The 23,454-nt window shown below is 39.0% G+C and overlaps 2 protein-coding genes across 2 annotated transcripts; one reads left to right on the forward strand and one right to left on the reverse strand.

Annotated features, from left to right (window-relative positions):
• The first annotated feature begins 257 nt into the window (after positions 1–257).
• TIPIN (TIMELESS interacting protein) lies at positions 258–7,566 on the forward strand. Its single transcript, XM_010083279.1, has 7 exons — positions 258–390; positions 2,175–2,262; positions 3,156–3,231; positions 4,253–4,375; positions 4,941–5,004; positions 6,833–7,030; positions 7,409–7,566. The coding sequence occupies exons 1-7, from the start codon at positions 258–260 to the stop codon at positions 7,564–7,566; spliced, it is 840 nt and encodes a 279-aa protein (XP_010081581.1).
• A 1,243-nt stretch (positions 7,567–8,809) lies between these two features.
• DIS3L (DIS3 like exosome 3'-5' exoribonuclease) lies at positions 8,810–22,526 on the reverse strand. Its single transcript, XM_010083268.1, has 16 exons — positions 22,378–22,526; positions 21,453–21,581; positions 20,665–20,800; positions 19,490–19,666; positions 18,493–18,571; positions 17,349–17,528; positions 16,183–16,352; positions 15,223–15,384; positions 14,273–14,520; positions 13,322–13,414; positions 12,037–12,570; positions 11,059–11,213; positions 10,768–10,946; positions 10,260–10,405; positions 9,197–9,371; positions 8,810–9,121 (listed from the first exon to the last, which is right to left on the reverse strand). The coding sequence occupies exons 1-16, from the start codon at positions 22,419–22,421 to the stop codon at positions 8,810–8,812; spliced, it is 2,919 nt and encodes a 972-aa protein (XP_010081570.1). The 5' UTR covers positions 22,422–22,526.
• Positions 22,527–23,454: the final 928 nt, after the last annotated feature.

The following is a 23,454-nucleotide window of genomic DNA, read 5'->3' on the forward strand; positions in this document are numbered from 1 at the left end:
TGATCTGTACCTGCCACTCCCGAGTAACTTTGATGAGTTGAAACATGCCAACCACTGTTTTATTCAGCCTGGTGAGAGTGAAGCTGTTAATTTGTCTGAGGGTATTTTTTTCTGGTTGGTGAATCTTGGGAAAGCTGTAGATAACATTGTGTGTAACTGATATTTAGCTGCTTCCATGGCAGCTTTTTCTTCTTGCTGCTTCTATTTAAATGCTTCTGGTATTTCCTGCAGGAGAGAAGAAAAGTTTATCCGTGGCAATGATAGATCCTTTGGAGAACAACTTGTTTGATCTTCCTGATTATGAGAATACAGAAGATGAAACGTTCCCACCTCTTCCACCTCCTGACTCTCCAGGAAGAGAGGATGTTGAATGGGCTCAAGCTAATGGAGGTGAACACCTGTGACCCCTAAAGATCTGATTTTGCAGTATAGACAATGAAATGCTGTGAAATCAATATTATTAGTGTTGTATTTCACTACCTTGAGTTTACTGTGTAAAAATAGTCTTGTGTAGATAAGAAGACAATTTGAATTGTTCCTGATTCTATGCTCCTGAACTAATGGGAAAAGTTTTTGTATATTCCATGAAGATATGCAGGCAAATGAATCTTTATAAAATTCAAGCTTTTCTGACAAAATGTTGGTGAAGATAATTATACAGCAGTGATCTGTAGTTACCCTTTATGACCTGGATTTTGGAATACCTAAGAGTGTTGAATGTAGATTTTGTGGACTGTATGACCTAGGAAAAATCCAAGACAGTTCAGGACAGTAAAACTTAATTATTTGTTTTTTAAAAGATATTACTGTGTACTGAACAAGCTAATAGAAAGTATAAATATTTTAATTTAACTTATTATTTAACTAGTCTACTCATATTTGCCTGTAGTGTTAAACATATGTTTTCCTTGATCCCTGCTTTGTCTGTTCACTGGAAGATAGGGTTTTGGATAGATTTAATTTCTTGATACACGAAAGGAACAACTTTTGAATTCCTGATGTTCAAAGTAACAAAAAGTAAACCAAGAAATGGGTATGATAACTAATTGCTAGCTCTGAGATGAGATGGGCAGTGGTTTGCTGCAATCAAATAATGCATGCTGGCCCTACTCAAAAAGCATATGGACTTTGGTTCTTCTCAGACACATTGATTGTGGTCACACATCGCCTCTTTTTCTATTGTTTGAAGGTGATGCTGGTGTTTTAGGTCTGTCTTTCAGATCTACCAGTGGAAACTTTGGGACATACCTGTCAAATTATGTTTATTGATTATTTGAGTTTCTTAACATTTGGAAGCAGCATCTACTCTCAATACATTTCTTAGCAGAAATACAATATAAAAGTTCTAAAATTAGTTTCCTTGAAAAGGAAATTTCCTACTTTGCTAGCTGGCAACTAAGCACTGTACAGTGGCTTGCTCACACCCTTTCCCCCTGCTTCCCCCCCTCATGGCGATGGGGGAGAGAATCAGAGGAAAAAAGTAAGAAAACTCACGGGTTGAGATAAAAACAGTTTAGTGATTGAATAAAATAAAAATAATAGTCATAGTAATAATGATAGTTAATTGTAATGAAAAAGGAAAACAAAAAAAAATCCAAGAAAAACAAGTGATGCAGCTGCTCACTACCCAGTGACTGATGCCCCGCCACTCCCCAGGCAGCGATTGCACCCCCTGACAAACTCCCCTGGCTAATATATTGAGCATGATGTTTTACGGTATGGAATATTCCTTTTGCCAGTTCGGGCCAGCTGTCATGGCTGCGTCTCTTCCCAGCTTCTTGTAGAGAAGAAGCTGGGAAGGCAGGGGCAGGATGAGAAGCTGAAGAAGTCCTTGGCTTAATGTAAGCATTGCTTGGCAACAACTAAAACATCAGTGTGCTACCAACGTTGTTCTCAGCACAAATCCAAAGCATAGCTTTATGCCAGCTACTATGAAGAAAGTTAACTCCCAGCTGGAACCAACACAGCTAGCAAAGTTGATATTTTAAAGAGACAGATTTATTTCCTGTCTGTCTTGTGGGAGAAGCAAGGTGAAATATGCGGAAGTTTGGAGTACTGTACTTGTGACATTGCCTTTTTGATAGGGTAGAAACTTAAAATGTACATGATGTAATTCTAGTTGATGTCATTTGGATTACATGCTTAAAGTGTGTTATTTTCTTCAACAGAACCAGATGGAAACCAGCAGTCACAAACAAAGGATCCCGCTGTGGCTCCACGGAGAGCGGTTAAGAGACCAATGCCTAAGCTAGATGCCCAGAGGTAATTTTTTACAAAATATTTCTTTCTGTGATGAATTTGGTGTATGGCTGTGGGGGAATGATTGAGGTTATTGTGATCCCTGCTTGGTCATAGCCAAGTCAAAGATTAAGAGTTTTAGAAATGAAAATGCCTCTTGCGTGGTGTGTCTCAGCATTTTTATTCCTTGCTTACCTGTGTAATGCTATTACTAGTCTAGCTTTCTTGAAGTCTCTTTGGGACTTAGTACATGATTAATAAATTAAAGAAGTATTTATTATTCATACATAGGACTCTTCCAGCTGCATCTTCTTTTGCTTCACACATAGTATTGTAGATTTCCTTCTTTAATTAACGTGTGCTTCAAAATAAAACCTCAATATAATGGTAACTGTAGGGTACTACTGAAAGTACACTTACACCTGACTTACAAGTTGGATAAATTCTGTATAAAGATGAAAGGTTTCAATATCGTCTGTGCTGTTATCACTAAAACTGGTGTAAGTTCTTGATAAGCAGTGGGAAGAATCGAAGCTTTCAGTTTCTTCTGTTTTAAGAATATTGATGAAGTTCTTGATACCGCTGGTGGGTGCTCTGCTCATGCATCTGACTCTTTTACTTGGTCAGTAGAGACACTAGAACTGACTTTCCATGTGATCAAAATAAAAAAGCTCTTTGGACTGGGAAATATATGTTTGAGTTTTCCAAAAAATCTTTGGTCTTGCAGAGTCTTTATCTTATTTTGTGTGTTAAGACTACTTCTAATTCTGTACGTTTTTCAAATACAGCTCTGTAGCTTTAGGCTATTTAAAGGGATGTGAGGTTGTTTGTGTGGGCTTGTGGGACTTTTGTTTTGTTGTTTAATTAGAAAAAGGAAGTATGGGTTTCAAATAACTTCACCCTTTTCCTATTAACAGGTTAATTTCAGAAAGAGGACTTCCAGCCCTAAGACATGTGTTTGACAACGTAAAGTTCAAGGGTAAGGGGCATGAGGTAAGTCATTTCGAGCTTTTGTTTTGTTTCCTGGGAGGTTAATCTAGACTTGATAGATTGCCGCCCATCTGATATGGGGAGAATTGGTGTTACACTCTGGTTAGCCAGCTTTCTGACAGTATTTGAATGTACCCTGCTGGAGTTTGTAGTTGCAAGTTTGAAAAAACAAACAAACACGATTTTTTTAACAAAACCCATATTTTTATTTTAAAACTATTTTCTGCTACTTCAGAACTAGAATATAATGTCTGTGACTCTGTATTGTCCATAGAAGGTTTTTTGTTTTTTGTTTTTTAAATTGGAGCAGACTAATAAGACTGCCTACTATGTCCGGAATGCCTTATTGTCTTAATTATCATTATCCCCTGTTAGTGAAAATCTTCTGGCTGTTGTGATAGCCCTGTCCCAAAGTTTCTAATATTGAAACAAGTGTGACATACCAGTATTTTCTCTGCAAACTGTCTCATTGTCTTGGATACACTTAATCATACAAAGCTAATTTTTCTTTAAATATCACTAGACTATTGGCACGCTTGCAAGGGTGCCTGTGCATCTCTTGTTTCTGGAGAACATTAATGGTATAAATTTTCTCCTTATAACTGGAGGCACAAAAAACTGGGCCATACTGCTGACCTGAGCCAAAATCTTTACTAGAGAAGGTTATTTAGATGTAAATTTTTCTGTGTGTTCTGAACATCAAAACAAATGCCAGCTGTGCCTGCAGGGATTTTTTTCAGGCTGGGTTCAGTCCTAGGTTGCTTAAGGGCAACTTCTCAGAAGCCTCTCAGATGTTACAGAGTATATGCAAATACCTTTCCTGAACTCTGATCACTGTTCTTTTCAGAGCTTGAAATTGCACTCGCAGACTTGATTGTGCAAGGGAAGGTTACCCCCATGTTCTTATTACTTAAATTTTCAAGAGACGTTCAAGCTGCAGATGCTTCATGTTTTCAGAAGTGTTACTGTTCTCTTTCCAACTTGGTCAGCTTTTACTAGCTGGATGTCTTGTTCTATGCTTTAGGCAGAGGACCTGAAGACACTCATACGCCACATGGAACACTGGGCTCATAGACTGTTTCCGAAATTGCAATTTGAGGATTTTATTGAGAGAGTAGAGTCTTTGGGAAACAAAAAGGAAGTTCAGGTACGTATTGTTCCTGTCGATTTCTCTTCATGCAGTACTGAGTGGTGTAAGAGCTATATTTAGGAGAGCAGTTGTGCAACAAAGGAAAACTAAGTTGTGCATACTGCTAAGGAGAATAATGTTATTTAAATCAATTTCCTTTTTTTAAAAAAGGGCTTTTCAGTATTTGAAGTTAAGTTTACATTTAGAGATAACTTTTCTTTATTTGAAGTAGTACTTCAGATAATTGCCTTTGACTTTTTTCAGGACATCCTTAAACAAAGTAATTTAAGAGTGCTGGAACTGGTTGGTTTGGGGGTTTTTCTTGTTTGCTTGTTTTTAACATTAGAACCTGCAAAAGAAGGCTCATGAAGAATGCTGCTTCATCTGGCTAGGTGATCGATGAAGGACTAGGAAAACAATCCACAGCATTAAAAGTTATGGGTCAAATAGACATGTAGTGAAAGGAGTATTTGTTTGAGAAATAAAGTATAAAGAGAAATTGGGAGTAGCATCAAAAACATATCAGTGTTGCACAAAAGATTGTAACAGGTGAAATATCAGTATTTCAATCTCTCATTTGCAGACCTGCCTAAAGCGGATTAGACTTGATCTTCCTATTTTACATGAAGATTTTGCAAGTAATGAAGGTATGCTCATTATGCTGTTTATTGATTAGTTCAATGCTTACAATTACTTTACTTCCCCTCCTACTGACCAGAAATTAATGATCATGTTTCTCTAATGAAGAAGAAATTGCTGAGGGGCCCTCTATTTTAAAACCAGGCTTCTGTGAGACTTGAGATTACAAAACTGAACTGGTACTCGAACTAAAATGGTACATGTATATATAAAAATAGTGTGTGGTATACTGAAAGGAAATGGAAAATGGGTATTATTACCAGCATTGTTAGCAACGTTCTTCCAAAAAAACCCCCAAACCGGCCGTTATCAAGTGAACATTCTGGTTTGTGTCGTACTCTCACGAGTGTGCAGTGTGAAGAGTTCCTGGATCTTACGAACGCAGAAATGGAAGATTCATTGTCCTGTTTATATGCTAGGCTGTGGCAGTGCAGTCAGGGTGCAGTGTCCTTTACAGGGAAAGCGTTCATGCTTGTGGGCACTGTTACATGTATATGTCAGTCTTGGCGTGTAGCTACTAGTGAGTATTTCTTCTAATATAAAAATTCAGCCATTCAACAGTAGATAATTCAAGAGTCTCTCCTAATCAGATGATGTTTTTAGATAAACTTCTGATTTTTTTTTTTTTTTATAAAAAGAGGAAGCAGAGTTCACCTGGTAGTTTGACAGGACCTTTAGTAGCAGCAATGAGAGAATTTAAGTCATTCCGAAGGTCCTTTACAGGTGTTCACACTTTCACTGAGAGTCTCTCCTGAAACAATTACCTGGATATTGTCCAGTTTGTCTTCACGTGAACGTCAGCCTCCAGACAAGCCAGTGCTTGGGGAAGATGCTCAGAGGGATGAGCGAACCAGTGATAAAGCCTTGCCTTACCTGTGGGGTGACCTTTGGGCAGTTGGTGACGTGTGGCTGTCTTCACTGTTGGCTGCGTTTGCTAGAAGTGGAATGCAGCTGTCAGCAGCCACAAACAGCAAAGCCAATGGTTCCTGCCGACAGAGTCTGTAGAGCTATCAGATTTTTCTGTGCGATGGTTCCATACATTTGTATTTAAATGCAGTGCTGATATGTTCTTGAACTGTGTTAGTGAGTGTTCTGCTACAACTGGTCAGTCTTCAGTTAAAAAACTTGAGCAGGTATCTTGCAGTTTTGAAATAAAAATACAGCTGGAGTGTTGCATTAAGAGCCAAACCCTTGTTGGCTAACCTCTATTCACAGGCTTAAAGTGGTACAAAGGCACAAGCGTGCTTGGCCTTGGGCACGAGTCCTTTGCTTCTCTGTTGGTGGGTGAAGTTAGTCTAACGGAGTTGGACTGCCTCCATTTTGCATCTTTTAATGTTGGCAGATGAGTAAATATTCCATAATAGTAGCACTCTGAATTGAAAACTATTCACTGCCTATGCTTGAACCTCTGTCTGAATCCCGTAACTAGTCCTGCCACTTCCCAAAGGACAGTGTTGTATTAGTAGGGGTGGGAAGAAAACTATCTGGCCTTTTGGTAGGGATTGCCTGAATTTACTTTTTAACATTCAAGCAGAGCTGATGATTGCTAACTCAGTGCACAGAGCTGTGCCTCTCTGAATTCAGCCACTTGTTATTGTGGGTGGGATCTCTATAAGCATTTGTTGTTTACTTTGAATATCAGGTGTGCGGACCTAGGCAAAAAATTGCCCATTGAAACTAGATTATGGAATGATCTTTAGCTGTCAATACAACTTTAAAATATAGAATGTAGAAATGATTTTAAAATCTTCTCTTAACTGATACCTGGCAGGAGATCTCTCTGGGTTGAAAGTGTCAATTTCTGCCCCTCTTCCCCCCCCTCCCATATTTAACCAGATGGCGGAGGGGAAAGCAACGGACTGGACACAGCCACTGAAGATGTACATTCCTGCGCTGGAAACACGGAAGATCTCAATTCTCTCTCTGGTGCAACTCTCACAGAAGAGCAACAAGAGCGAATCAAGAAGAACAGGCAGCTGGCCTTGGAGCGCAGGCAAGCAAAGATGCAGCAGAACAGCCAGTCACAACACAATGGTGAGCAGGTCTCTCACTTACGTGTGAATGTTACGGTCAGTGCCCTGAGCGCTTGTACAGCTGAGCTGCTGAGTCAGTTTAAAGGCAGTGATTGCTTTACTAGTAAGTAGCAAAATGTGCAACTCTCAAATTTAAACTGTGTTCCTGTAGTTAGACTCCTCCAAAGCTAAGTAGGAACTACTCTCCCTAGTTGTCATGCCAAGTTGTGATAGCTTTTGTCTTTGAAATAAAACTCAACTTGCTGGTCATCTCTGGCATTGGCTTTCCTGCAGCCTGATTCTGGTGATAGAAGCTGCAGTTAAACACACAACAACAGTGTTTTCTCCTGGTAGGAAATTGGTTTTAGTGTTTGGTTTTGGTTGTTTTTTTTTCCAACAGAGCTCTCCACTGGTTACTCGGAAGAGTTTAATGCCCCCACTGCTCAGGGGCATCCTGACCGTATCGAAGACACTCGGGCTACTACAGATGGGGAAGATGGAGATAGAGAATTGGAATGTGCCAGTGAAACCAGTAACCATTCCCCAGACTTTGAATGACTTTCTCGACTGAAAGACCCCATGTTTTATGTACTGTCATTATACTGGAATGTTGCTGGCTCTCCGCTGTGACTCCAGAAGCTTCATAAAAGTTGTCACCACGATACCTGTATAGTTGGACAGAGCTTTTCTTCTCTTGAAACTGCAGAGAAGCTCCATAGACTGGTAAACAGAACAGAGTGCTGCATTGGCATTTGAGATATCTTTTCCACCTCCCCCAACATTATTTGGGAAATGTTAATGAGGTTTTTTGACCTCTTTGGAATTTTGTTTACAATGGAGGTCAAACTGAATTAACTGGGATATTGACAGGTGAAGTTTCTATTAAAGTTGTGGTGTTTGGTTGTTTTTAATAGAGGGTATATAGAATAAGGGGTAGTGCTATGTCTGAACAGGTGTCCCAGATTTTTTTAACTTGCTTATCAAGTACCTGTATCTTTTTCTGATAACATGAAAGCTATCAAATTTCAGAAGTCAAACCCAAAATTCTTTTATGAGGCTGCTCCAACTCCAGGCCCTCCCCCCTTCCCCATCCCTTTGCAGACAGGTACATCCCCTCAGGGGAACATGCTTTGGCTTTGACCAAATCAGTTTTTTATCTTCCTTCGGATGATTCAGTTCTCTGTCTTGAAGCTCTGTTTCATCCTGTTCTTACACTCTTGTCCTCCCTACTTGCACAACAGCTTTTCCCTTCTGTGGAATGAACAAGAATCAGAATACAAGCCCTGAGCTTGCCCTCTCCAGTAGTACAGACTCTTTGTAACAAACTGAATTAAGCCAAGAGCAGCACTTACCGGCGATGAAGTTCATGTCAACAGGTGTTTTATCCCCCAGGTGCAGCTGGGGGATTTGAACCAACATTCTGTAGTCTAGATTAGTGTGAGGGAGTTTGCTTTTTGTATCCTTGTAGCTATGGGTTAAACTCACTGAACTGGAGTGGAAGACAGCCAACAGCTGTAGGAAATACTTGGGTCATACAAACTTAAATTTGTGGACAACATGGAAAAGTAACTTTTTGAATGCTAGTTAAAAGAATTCACCACACTCTTTAGTCTGGAAGATGAGATTTATCATGTATAAAATCCTTTAAACACTCAGATAAAAATAATTCTTTAAAATAGACATTTAGTTTCTTAATAAAAGGACTCTTGAATATTTAAGTAAGTCAGCTTTTTAAAAAAATGTACTTATACACAGTAAATAGGAGCAGAACATCAACAAGCAGCTGGTGCTGGGTTATCGTTCAAGTTCTGATGTCAGCTGAAACATCTAATAGTGCCAAATCCCTGATCTCCTCCAGCAGCTGGTATAAGCTGGGGCCCTTGGTCTGGCAGTACTCCTGATAGTCCTCATCAATCACTTCAACTCTTGCTGTTTCCTGGGCACGCTGGGCTGCTTCTGCAGACTGACTGACTTCTTTTACTAAGTCGGATTTCGCCACTTGAAAATTCTTCTGGGAAATGTCGGTGTCTGAAGTCTGGTATGGTGCATTCCTCATTATTTCAAGCTTGATCGTGTCAGCGTGGCAGCGGGAAGTCTGCACAAGTATTTTCACCTTAAAAGCAATATAAAAATTATTTTATTTCTGATGGTGCTATTTCCTTTTACTTCCTTCAGATTAAATACTTACTGTAATATGATCAAAAAGGCTTAATGTAACTGATTCTCCAGTAGTTGTAGTGGAAGTAATTTTATTCTGAAAGCGATGAAGTGATCCAGGCTTCCACTCACAGCTCCTATCACCTTGGCAGGAGATGACTAAGCCTTCTTTGTTTTTCATATATGCAGCGCCTTTGATTCCATACCTACAAAAAAGCCGATTAGCTCTAACAATTTTCACCCTTATCAGTTCTCGTAAATTTGAAACCAACAAAGGGCTAGTTAGGATTATATGAAAGCAACATAAAGGGGCAAACATTCTGGTCTGATAATGCTGCTTCGGGGACTCTGCTGTGCATTGTCAAACCTATAGAATTTATGAAAACAGCATGAAGACAGTGACTGAAGTGTTTTGAAAGCACCAAAGCAAAAGTACAATACAGGCAGTGATCCATTATCTTCTGTTGGGTGGAGCCTGGACTGGCCAGCTGATGGAATTCCAGCAGTGCTACAGGTTATTCCAGACAGCACAGTGAGGGGGCAGTTCTGCAGTGAAAAGGAGTTAGAGAGCAGCAGTGTCCTGGCACTGGGCTCTCTGGCAGGCAGGCAGCCTTTCTTGGTTCTTAAGCCACACCTCCAAGCCCAGCCAGGGGGAATGCTGGAGGCGAGAGGCCTGCATGGAGCTGGTTTATATCCCAGCTCAGCCTGGGGCCAGGGTCCAGCAGCCCCTGGCTGTGTTTGTGCAAGTCCAGGGTATTGGTGTCTTACAAAAGGCAGTGCTCTCCAGTTCTACAGGGACTAGTGCCATCTTACATCATTCCCTAGTCAATTTATAACACAAGCAGAACACATTTAATATATTTCAAAATACAGATTTAAAAGCTCAGAAATTAAAAAGCTTCATGCAGGAGTTGCTTTCTACTACCATGGATCAGAGGCTGAGCTGAGAGACAGGTACTGAGAAGAGCCTAACAGCAGTGTAGTTTCAGGGGGGAGGGAGTTAACTTTCTCAAGGAACAGGTGTCCTCACAGCACTCTAGTACTAAACACTCATGTCTTATCTTTAAGCTCAGTCTGAACTCTAATCAACTCACCTTGGTACAAAAACAAGCACCCCATTTGTTCGAATGGAGTAAATAACACCATCTGCTACACAGCGCTCATCTGTTTCTGGGGTTTTGTCTTTGAAGTACATGCACTGGAAGAGTTCAGTAGACTGCTTCTGAGCACGCTGGGCTGCCTGCAAGCACCCCCCACAAGAAGAGAAGACAAACCCACCTAAATAAATATTTCAGTGAGCTTGTTTGGCTTCAATTTTAATAGTTTATTTTTCCCATTACTTAATCCCTTACTTGTCCCCTAGAAAAATTCCATCTAAAAGGAAATCCTACATGTAGTACAGGTGAGGTATGAAGTTACTTTCATTACCACTCTCAGAAGAAAACTGATATTTAAGTAAAAAAAAAAAAAACAACAAAGCATTATCAATAAAAATGAGTGATACTGTGTCACTGTAGTACCCAAAAACTGCCGTCGGGACAGGTATCCCATTCTGTTGGGCTGGGTACAAACATACAGAGACAAGCACAATGCCCATCTTACCCGGTTTCGGTTATTAATGTGTCTGCACAATTCCTGAAGATCCTTATTGCTGAATATATAATCCTTAGCATCTCCTTTAGTTTCATCCAGAGTTGCTGCCGTCAAGAGCCTGTGGACTACAATATCAGCATATCTTCTGATCGGAGAAGTGAAATGAGTGTACTTCTCTAGGGCAAGTCCTACAGATAAAAAAGAAAGCGTTGTTAAGCTCTCAAACCAACCAACTGCCTCCTGCCAACAGTTCAGAAATAACAACAGGAGTAGCACAAAAAAAATAAAGGGACAAGATACCATAATGATGAAAGTCTTCCTCAGGGCAGGAGCCAGTTGAGAAGTACAATGCATTAGACATCGCGTGAGTGGCCATAGATCGCAGCAGTTTATTTACAATTGGATCCAGTGGGTCATTTGCTTTATCCAGGGATTCAGCCAATGCCTTGTTAGAACTGTCAAAAAAGTGTTAATTCTGAAAAAACTATGCTATCCCTGATCATAATACCTTATAGTTAAAAATAGCATACAAAAGCACATAAAACTGATCAATAGTTAGAAAATATGAATGACAAGCAGAATGATATTAAAACTTTCAACACAGTTTAATAACGGCTCTGCTCTAGAAAAATGTTCAGAAAAATCCCCAGTTTTCACCAACAGGCCTGTCTTCTGCAGCCTGAAGAACTAAGGACTGGAGCAAAACCCGCTTCTGTGTGGTACTAAGATGGTAGCTGGTCCAAATCCTGTTCCGTACAGGAGAGCAGCCATGGGACAAGGTGACATCCAAGTAAAAGGAGGCACCACTGATGCCCTTCACACTCCGTGAGGCCCAGAAATGATGCCCCCCAATGTGATGAAGCTCACAGCCTTCTCAGTATCTTAACAAAATAATTCTGAATTGGATTGAGTCACTTCAAATGCCTCTATTGCAGAGAATGAACTTGATTTGAACATGTATTCTCTTACACGACTATTACAGGAACAATGATGCAAACAAGGCTATTGCAGAGCTTAACCACTACACAGTGACTGAGCAAATTCTTTCTGGGTAGGTGTAAAATTATTCAGATATTTTCAGCCCAGCCAGCAGAATGCAGGCAGCCTCTCTCATTTAGAACATCATCTCCCACTTACAGAGTGGTTATGGTAAATTTTTTTTCAGAATTACTATGCACTGTCTATTAACATTGATACTGAGAACTGTGACGGTAACATAGCCAAATAGTTAACTGCTTAACTTTAATTAAAGTACTTAAGATAAGTAATAAAAGATACCGTGTGTCTATTGAGAAACCTTTGGCACTGGCACATTCTCGAAGTTCAGTAAAAAATTCCTGTCGTGGTGGAGGGTGTCGACGCAACAAAGCTTGATGAGGAAAATTTTCTGAAATCTTTTTTGCCACCCAGTGGTTGGCAAGAATCATACATTCTGCTACAGTCTCGTGCACCTCCAGCGGCTGCTTGGGGATGAGATCATGGATATTATTTTTATCATCCAGTTGCACTCGGATTTCTACCCCTTCTAGTTCCAGAGCACCACAGCTGTCACGCTTTGCTCTAACGTGTCGAGCTATGTCGGTGAGTTTTGATATTGCCCAGACCAGTTCAGCCAACTTCTTCTGTCTGGTTCCGTCATCCAAGTTCTCCAGTTCCGGGATATCAGCAACAACACTTGTGTCTCCATCTAATAATCCCTGTGCTGCTTCGTAAACCAGCTTGTACGCCGATCGAATGATGCTTCTGTTGTAGCAGACTCTCAGCATCTCGTAGGACTCTTTTTCTAGCTCCCACAGGACACTTACAGCATACCTTAAAGATCAGATCACAATTATAGAAATAGTTCTCGTTGACTCAAACTATCATTGAAGCACATCCAACTATTACAAAAGTACAGGTTTCATTCAGCGGTTTTTTTTTGGGGTTTTTTTTTGTTTTTTTTTTTTTTACTGCAAATATCTTTTCATAAAACAAACCAGTGCTCAGCAATGCCACTAATTAATGCACTTGGCCTTCAGTCTCATGTATCACAAAACTTAACAAATGAGGACCAACTACATCAGCAGTATTTCCAGTCCACCTCGTGAGTGGGCAGAGTGCCCCTAAGATACATGGCCACATTTTAAAGCACAGCTACACTGCAGTAGTTATTTCTATTCATTTTTATGTTATTAGATGCATCCACAGTGAACATATCTACACTCTGCATATCCTCATGCCAGGCAGCCAACATACCCTGTAAACTGTCATCAAACGGGGTAACAGCATGTTGGAGGAACAGGGCAATAGTAAAAAAGGTGACTGTTCACATGGGTGCATGCACTCCAGACTGAAACCCATGTGAAAAAGCAAGTGAAGAACAAAGATGCCTTCACCTTTAGGTTGCTGTTTAAATACAAAACAAATTGCTAAGGGTTTGGGTGAACATTCTTGGAGGACGAGATAGTCATTGTCTAAAACTGTATTTCAGCTTTTTGTGACTCCCAACTACTTCACGTACAAATAGTAGCAAATAATTCAAAGAGCAAGTGCATCAGCAGTTACTACGCAAAATCTTTCTTACCTATCAACTCCACTTAGAAGAGAGCATACGTCGGCACTCAGGACAGAGGGCAGCATGTCATAACGACGATCCGCTAAATAATAAGTTGTTGCCCTGAGGAATAAAATACATTTACTGTGCTTCTCACAAGCACTAACTGGTGTGTACCTCCCGAGCAGCTTGCGGTATATGCGTAACTTCACCAAAACAAAACTGACAGCATGATTTTAAAAGGTTATTCTTACAGAACCCACACATGTGCAATACCAAAGTCAAATTATTTAAATAACTACTTGTAGAGCACAAGCCTAAATTTGCCATCCTCGGTATCTTCAACTGCGCTTACCACCAGAACTAGGGCTGTACGAAATACACTCAGCTAAGAAAAGGTCATTTAACAGCTATACTAAATATCTTTGCTCGCTATACAGTTCACATTTCTTTGCATCTACAAAGAAAATATTTCATAAAATGATTTGTCAGTTTAAGTTCAAAACAGTGGTAGTAACAGAAAAAAAGCCCAGAGCATTTGGCATATTAAAACACAAGACTGAATATTAAAACATAAGACTGCCAAAGCTCTGGAATTAAATTCCTATAAGACTTCATTCCATTTCTGGGTGTTTTACATTCTGTGCGAAGACTCATCTCCCCTGGAATGCAAACAAGTGTTTTGTAAATACTTCAAACCACAAATGTTAAAAGAGATACAGAGCAAACAGTAGTGATAAGGGAAAGATAAACTTAAATCCTAACTTTGTGGAAAAGAGCAATTTCAGAGTAAAAGGGTGAAGCACTAGGTCAGAAAGCAGTTTCGTCCCCAGCAGGCCTATTGTATCCAAATAAAAGCAGGATACCATTAGTTATATGTTAGTTTTAATAAAAGTTTCCTTCCTTCCAATGTTTCCTTAGGCTATCACATCACAAACTTCTAAGCTCCATAAATTCTCCAATTTTTAGAAAATAATTTACCTTGCTCTGGCCTCAACATCAGTGTAAGAATTTGCTGCTACAAAATGGGTTACGTCTGCAATGTGGACACCTAACTCCAGATTCCCATTAGGCAGAGTTCTGACAGAGAGCGCGTCATCCACGTCCTCGCAGCCTTTTGGGTCAATGCTGAATATCAAGTGTGTATCTCTCAAGTCGAGACGTTTCTTTTCCTCCCCTGGATTCACCTTCCATGGATTCTTTGAAGAACTCGCTGGCATTTCACTCATCTGTACAAAAACATTATTGATGAACATACAAAAAGGCGGCAAGAAATGAGATTTAATTAGCTTTTCCTTTTCCACTCCGTTAATTATTTCGTGTACTTTTTCATCCTAGACAAATTAGTCTTTCCTTACATTTTCCAAGCCAGTCTATTACATTTACTCCACAGAAAGTATGAGACAGAACTGAAAAGAATGCTACACATATGACTAACAACTGATATTATTGTGGTGATACTGTAGCCCTGGCAAACATCACCAGTCTATACTGGTTTTTACATTCTTTTTCTTTTAATTAATCAAAGGTATAATCAAAACACTTATTTATGAGAGCTGGTTCCTCTCCTGGTTGACGACAAAAAGATTTAAGACAATAATTTCAGTAGTTCCAGGCCATTATTATCAGTACCATAAATACATATTAAAGACAGTAATATCTTAAAAGTCTACCTCACATTAGAATTAAGAGTTTGTATTCTTCTCCTCATAGCAAACATATTGTCTTTAAATCACTCTTGACTTGAAAATGTATAGTATCTGTAGAAGCTCTGATCCAAAAATAATTCCAGAAAAATAACCTGGAAATAGTTTTCACCTTTCAAAAACCTGTTGGCAACTAAGACACTCAGCTGTAAGAGGGTCCCCCTCTTTGAGAAACAAGACCCTGGAAATCAACAGAAAAACAAGGATCTAATCACAAAGACTAACCTGGATTTCTGAGAAGGGGGCAACGCAAACGCTGTTCTCCACTAGAATAGCTGCGATTTCCCCCTCAAGATCTCCAATTCTTCCTAGAACTTTCACGAAGTGTCCATTTGGATATAGAGACGTCGACTCCCAGGAATCAATACGCACAACAACTCTATAGTCCTGCAGCAAGACAATTCTGTTAGAACAGCAATCCGTTCGTGACAAGAAATCAATGGAAATACTCCTTCAGGGCAAACAGTGCTATCCAGAGAGACTGGCAACTCTAAAAACTTTATAGAAAGGAAAAAGAAATCCGCAATGAGAAGCATCCAAACAAATACTGAGAATTACATTTATTTCCTGATCAAAGACCAGTTTGGGGTCACTATACGGAGAATGTCTATCTTAAAGTATATACAAATAAAAGCAAAACAGAGATGTACACAAATATTCTTATACCAGAAAAGACATGACTGGAATTTCCTTCTTGACTGTGAAGAAGTACTTAACATGACAAGGTAAAGGTGGCTAGGAATGAACAAAACCATGTTTCCTCTTCCTACAGCAATGGCAGGCTAATCACCACCATTCATTATCTGTTGCAAAGCTCTCCTTACTACTTTCATTGGAGTTATACATAGCCATAGATCCAATACCACCACAAGGGCTGTTACAATGTATACCCCTAATATAACCTTAAATTTATCAGAAAAAACACAAAGCAAGCAGTATATAAATGCTCAGGGTACCTGGACTGTGGCCCAAATTCTGACCTCAAATAAGCTTTATCACCTGAAGCTGACGCGGTTTGGACAGGAATTGAACACACTCCTTCAAGGCAGAATGGAACTACTCTCACAGACTTAACTTTATTAATAGTTTTACCCACGTTTTTGCCAAGGAAAACATAATTAAAGCATGTAACACCTGCACAATTTTGTAGGAACACAGAATAGAGAAATAATTCTGTCAAATTACCTGTAATGCTTCAGCTTGCTGGGTGCTGATCCGGATTTTGGGAATTCGGTAGTCCCAAGGTGTAACAAGGATTTTCTGAGCGTTTCTGCCCTGGGACTGGCTCTCTTCTTTAGAGGGGAAAGTGACCACGTAATCCCTCCAGTTCTTTTGAATGATTCCAACAACTTTACCTTTTAATAAGGAACATTGTTGGCTGTACATTAAAGAGTTAGGAACAGGAAAGCACAGACAAGGGAGGTATAGAAGATTCATTGTTTTGTAATGTGAACTGTGTCCAGAAAGCTGTATGACAATTGCTAACATATGGTATGCAGGCAACAATACAAGTTTGTTACAAATTGTTGGCACAGACAGATTTTAATGAGCTTTTATTTATGTGGAGACTAACTTCGCTGTGTAGATTCCAATTGATACAGTACATAAATTATTCAGAGAGAGCCCCACTACTACTGAAATGCGGCCAATTCTAGTAAAAAAATACAGAAAAATTGTTAACAGCAAAGATCAAAATCAAACAGCATTTTCTTGCAGGAGAAGAATTAACCTCCTAAAGCTTTTAACTCTGACCTCAGCAAACTTTTAAGATGTAGCTATACCTGCAGAGTAATATTTTCAAATAAGACTCTAAGTTCCCATGGAACATAGGCATGTCACATTGTAATGGGAGCTGGATACTTCTTCATCTAACAAAAAAAATTTTCATTTTGAATATTATTTGTCATCAAGGAATTAAAAGGATGCTGTTATCTTTCTTTATAATCAACAGGGATCGTGCAGGACATGAGTGCTCACTCTGATAAATCAGTCTATATTAGAACAGCAGTTCATCTCTTGTAGAGCTATATAGAGGACAGCATGTGTTTGGGTGGCAAAGTATTCCAAACCCAATACTTTAAAAAGATTAAAATAATTCAGCTATTTCTGAGAATGAAATTCAAGACAAAAAGGAAGGGGGATTCACATATAAAAAGAATCTAGTGGCCTTTTTGTTGGGATATATTAGAATGCTTTGATTTGGGATAAGCACTTCAAATTTACTATGGTGCAAAAAAAGTGCCAATCACAGAAATTGAGGGAAGGGACTATATAACGAAGAGCAGAACACAGCTCAGGCCAAGGAAGTGAGGTGATCTTAACAAAACATTATCTCACGCCATCTACTGTACCTGTGGGCATAGGGTCACCGGTGGTGTCTGCAGGTGCTTTATCCTCAGTCTCATTTTCACAAAGGGCAACAGTCCTTCCTTTCCATTCAGGCGAAGGTAGTAACTCAACAGCTACGACATCACCATGGATTGCACGATTTCGAGCTTTGGCCCCGTAAATAAGGATGTCACTTTGAAGATCTAAATTTAAAATAAACAGGAACTATAAACTGCTAAGAAATTCAAAGCCCTCCACTCTTGGCAGCATTCTGCTGAAATGACAAAAATTACTTTTGCAATATGATTTCTTCCAAAAAGGACTACTGGCAAGTAATGAATATTGCAAGAAAATTAAAACCTTTTCCTCATTTTTCATTTTTTAAAATGAGATATTAAGCAATTCTGTAAGTGAACTCTTGGATTAAAAGGAGCACAGGCTAGGACGAGTTCATTGTTCGTAGGCAGCAGCTTTGAAAGTACACAACACCGTTAAATCGTGGAAGCCACAGGATTCTCGGCAGGGTCCAGGATAAAACAAGTTTTAATAAAAACAATTAATGTATTGAACACTGGTTTGACTGCAGGGTCTGCCACAGGAAGTACTTATTCAAAAGTACTTATTAGTGAAAGCTGGGACAGTAGATCTGTGCAAGGATAATGGGCTGTTCCTTCAAAGCTATTTATTACTAACTCATACCAGAAAGACAACACTGGTGTTCCAATCTGATCCAAAAGGCATTTTTCCTATTATCTTCACAATGACCAGCTTCCTAACCCTGCCAACATCTATGCAAAAAGTTATTTCAGTCACAAGAGTGGTCATCTGAAGTGAGAGCGAAGCTCAGAGATAAAAATTTGCATCAGTATTCAACGTGAGAAAAGGGCTAGGGAAACCTGTTAGCAGGACAAGAGTTCAAAACATGGCCAAAGGTACCAAGAAAGAGGAAGGAGGAGATGAAGGGTATTGATTTCTCATGAGACCCACCCTCTGGGTTAATCTTCAGCCTCCTTTCTGGCCCATGAAAAAAACCCAAGCATCACAGAATCCTAGCTTTCATCTCGTTTAATAACTGAACAGTTACATAGATATGGCTACACAGCTTCACGTAAAAAGCAGAGACAGTGTCAAAAAGGCACTGAGGAAATCCTCTCCTTGTCTTTTCACCTGTTTCTTTGCTGCCAAATCCCTCAAGTCGAACAAAAGCTTCCAGTTGTGCTCTGTGCTTATTGACATTCAGTGTACCCTAAAACAAAATAACAAACAGATGAACAGAATGAAACAGTCACACCTCTAAATAGCCAACTTTAAAGTATAAAATTTGGGGGTTTACAAGTATTTTTACATAAGTTAGTAGTTTTTATTGATATGTAGGTTATTTTGAACACAACTGTTCTCTCTACAGGTGGAGAATGTACAATGCAGAACTTTTAAGTACTCACTTCTGGAAAAGAATAGTAAGTTAGTTCTTTTAAATGCTCAATTTAATTATAATCTGGAACAGGCCCTTCTGTTCAAAGCGCAGGCAGGGTAAGATGACTTTTGCTGCCTGCCATAGTATGGAATCTGGAGTTATTCCTACAAGAAAGAAAAACCTCAGTCTTTCTGTTCATATTCTATTCTTACCTCACTGCTGAAACTGTCAAGAAAGGGACAAATTACGACCTCTAATTCTTTAAATTATTTTTAAGAAAGCGACACTGTTCCACCAACGATCCACATTAAGGCCCTGAACAGCCATAAAACTGTAAATTAATTCCACTGACTGAGAGATGTCTGTGCAAATGAAGTAAGAAATGCTGCCCTCATGCAGCATTATTTTTATTGAAGAATGATATAGCTGCTTCACATCACACCTAGTTTCTCACTTTACAGGTGTACCACCTACCAAACTGTAGAAAAATCCATAGCAAATTTTAGATCCTCAATAACAAATTCTCATTCTTCCTTCTCCAAGAAGAAAAAACCCCACGTGTTCACAAGATGAAGTAGGGGAAATATTTTGAGACTAATAACCCTTCCATCCTGTTATTCTTTCTTTTTTGTTTTCTCTCTCTCTTTCCACTACAGCAATATTTCTTTATATAATCAGTCTAATTCAGGCAACTAAACATACCTAGCACAAGACTGCAGTTCTCTGTACTCTCTCTTTATAGCAAATTACCTGTATGTATCTTCCAGATTTGATCCCAGCCTCCAGTATTTCCACAGGTAAGTGCTCAGGATATTCTTTTCCTTTGTTTTCTTGGCTTTCACTCTCCCGTTCACGCCGAGCTTGAAGTATAGAGTCAAAGAGTTCATGGGCAGCATTTAAGTCAGGCCAAAAGTTATCCAAGTAATTCTGTATGCACATATATATAAACAAACATGAAAGTATTTAGAGGTCTCTGATCTTTTAACAGTGCATTTGGAAAGCCCATAATGGACAAGAACTGTCTCGTATGCTACACTCAAACAGCACTTCCAGGTGTCTGCTCTAAACACCACAGATTTGTTCTGGATTCAACCCAACTCACCTGCTAAACACAACGAAGGAGGCATGACTGTTAAGATAGCATCCTATCCTATCCTATCAAGATGCTACAAACTTTTACTGCCAATACACCCCATCCAGGCTACGTACTTCTTGTAAAGTGACACAGCACAAAAATCAAACTGGCAACCCACTATTATTTTTACACTTTTTATAACATTTTGTACGCTACATTTGGGCCACCTTCCATTGCCTTGTAGCAATGAAAAAAAAACAAGCATCATAATTTTTATATAGCTTTATCTGTTTGGTCCTGTTTTTACTGAACATCCTTCCACAGCTACACATAAACATCCCATCCACATATCCTGCTGAGTACAAGCAGCAGCAGAGATCAACAACTAAACGAAGAATGAATTATCTTCTCATGCATCACTCTCTCCTGAGTAGTCAATGCTCAAGTAAACTGGCAGAATAATGCTGATGGATATTTAGGCCACAGCTGCTTACGGACTGCTTGCACCGCAGATTTAGACAGCTGGCTGAGGTAACTCATCTGTTCATCAAAGCCAAATTCTTTAAAAACAAGGAAAACAATGAAAAGGTCTCCTAAGAAAGATGACCTCTGTCTTTAGAGCTGCTGGTTTTCTTTTCAGTTCTCTGGTTTGCTCACTGCCACCATTTTTTATTACATTCCCATGACTGACATCTTTGCTTTCTTTGATAAATGAAGACATGAGTCAGCATCAGTCTTCTTAAACGTAAACTCTGAAATGATTTGCACTATACACTGGGCCTTAATGTACTTGCTTCATCATTTTGATGCAGCATAAAGGAAACCTTCTTCTGTTTTTCTGGCATGTTACCTTGAAGGAAATCACAAACACTCCTTCTGTTTCATTTCCGTACTGCCTGATAGCGTCTTCATCTTCTGTTACCATAACAACTGGCATCTGACCCAAGCAGTGATTATAATACCAGACTGCTGCATTGTAAATACTCCTGGAAAAGCAAAGTTTGAAATAAGATTTCTGGCGTATCTCATTTGCTACTCACAAGACATTCACAGGCTTTGTATAAATGAGATTTTGGTTTAACACACATACTTTTGAGATATATACACCAAGCTACATAAACCTTATATCTGCAAAATTTTTTACGTGGAATACATAAGCGCTGAGAGAACAGAGGAAAATAAAATGCTTCCTCCCCAGTACCTCCACTTGTGTCCTAGCTGCAACATAACATATTGTTCCTCTCAGTGAAAGTTTGTAAAAAGCAAGTTGGACCTGACAAGACTCCAACGCTGTGGTGTTTGCAGGGTATCAAACACTTACTCTAACAGTCCAATAAGGTGTGCGCAATCTATTTATTACGCTAAAGCATTCTTTAAAATGGCTCTGTAACTTTAAAATGATCCAGCTTTTTCTTTAGCATGATTGCATTTAATTAAGTACATTTTTGTCTGTTTTCCTAAGAAACCAATGTTGACAGTCTTAATCACAAAAGGACAATCTAGACTTTCAGTTATTGTGAACTGCTCCAGAGCTGAGCAGAGCAAGAGTACAACTCTCACGTACCCAATGCATGCTAATACTCCTAAACACAGTGTCACGATGTTGTCGAGCATAGTACTACATAACTGAAAACAAACCTGGTTTGCCATTTCTCCATGGATTCTCCCTTCTCTCTTGGCAAATAAGAATGCTGGTGGAATTCATTAGCAAACACAGTACAGTCATGACGGGCATCCTTTACTAGATTTCGTAACTTGTTGTACTGTCTGGAATACGAAAAAGATAAATACAGTCTTGTGCTTTCTTGTTGTAATGCTATTTTAACTCCAGATTAAAGTACAGCTGAAAAACTCAAGGAAAAGTACTGTCGTGCACAAAGAAATGCATTCATTAAGTTACACCATTGATGACAAAACCTAAAACATCATCTGTAAGCAAGCTTTTCGAACTTCCCCTATGAATGCTTCTGATTTTTAAACATATTTGTTTTCCAATGAGCCCCACAAAACATCGTAAGTGTTCAGGAACTTATTTTGTCACTTCTGGGACATGAGCTATTTCTTCAAAGGTGTTTATGCTTTAGAAATATAGGAAGACCTTGATAGCACACTGTGCTCTTATATGCCATGGCAATACATAGGTTAATGTCTGGCAAGGTAAGTACCATCTAATAGTATTAACTGCTCCCCAAAGACAGGTGCTAAGTTTTTAATACAGCAAACCAAAAACATGTCCATAATCTAGTCGTGGAACATGACCTATAGTTACTGCAAAATCTCCTTAACTCCTGTCAGAAGCAATCTGATTAGTTAATAATGCTACAGGTTTACTATTACTCCTATCAAGTGAAAATTATGACAGGCATTGATCTCCACGGATCACAAGGGATCACAGTTCTTTCCCTTCTTTAAAATTATACTAAGACACTTCAAAGACCTAAAAACAAACTAAGCACAGTATATTTGCTGACTTTTCCTGGGTTACTGTGCTTCAATACACATTTTACCAAGTTAGTCTCTTTACTTCAATCTTAATTAAAATAAGTTATTATAGGATAAGTACCTGCGCCCTTTTTGATGTTGCACAGCTTGACATGCTGTTTGCATGAAAATAATACCTTTCAGCTCCGGAAACTCCAGAATCTCGAGGTAATCTTGAACAACCTTGCAGTCAGGGACAACATAATGTGTAACATCATCTGATAACAATTTGCCATCTAAAACAGAATTCACAGTTTAAAGGTTTAAACTTTCAGTTGCAATACTGGTTTCTTAAAAATACTTCAGATGTCAGTAAATTAGAGTTGTGTATCCTCAAAGGTATACACATGTCCTTTTCTGATGAACAAAATTATGACTACTATGGTACAACTCTGCGGTACAATCTCTAAGATTTGTGACAAAACACTTTCACACCCACTGATGACAAAATTTAGTACAAATTCTGTCCAAATGAGTGAAAAAGATCCACTTTCATTATTAAAAGGATGTAACTTAAAGAGTGCAGGTAACAGTCCTTTTTTCTCTACTTCCATATGAAAAAAAGAGACTATACATCTGCCATGGAAAATATTTTAATGGAATTTTCAAAGGATGTGGAATTAGGAATACTTCTGTTACACTGCTTCCGTAGATCTGTGTGTTCAACACCACCCACTTCCAGCAGGCTCTTTCGCTACATCTATACCTCACTCCTGAGTTACCCAGAGTAATTACAAAGAGACATATTCTGATACTCATCTACAGCACAATTGACACTGAAGTCCAGAAGAGAGGAAGTTAGGCACGGCAAGAGAGGTAAGGCTTTTTTTCTACCATATTCCTGTAACTTACCCTTAAGGAATTCATAACCAAATGCAGTACACTAGGGAGCAGTAACTATCACTAGTCCTGACATCCTAGATAGCTGTAATATACCTTCTCCACTGAATTGCAACAGTCACCTAAACCTCTATAACAATTACAGATCAGAAGAAAAAAAAAAAAAAAAAAAGAGTTAAAACTCTCAACCTTTTCTTTTAGGTAAGCACACAATTTGGTTGATTTAAATAGGATGGGCATTATATTTGTCAGTTTCTTGCACCAAATAAATTGTGCTATTTAAAACCAAAATACCCTGAAATATCAACCCAAGGCCACA

This window comes from Pterocles gutturalis, unplaced genomic scaffold, assembly GCF_000699245.1.
Source record: "Pterocles gutturalis isolate BGI_N339 unplaced genomic scaffold, ASM69924v1 scaffold30541, whole genome shotgun sequence".
In the NCBI taxonomy this organism is placed as follows: domain Eukaryota; kingdom Metazoa; phylum Chordata; class Aves; order Pterocliformes; family Pteroclidae; genus Pterocles; species Pterocles gutturalis.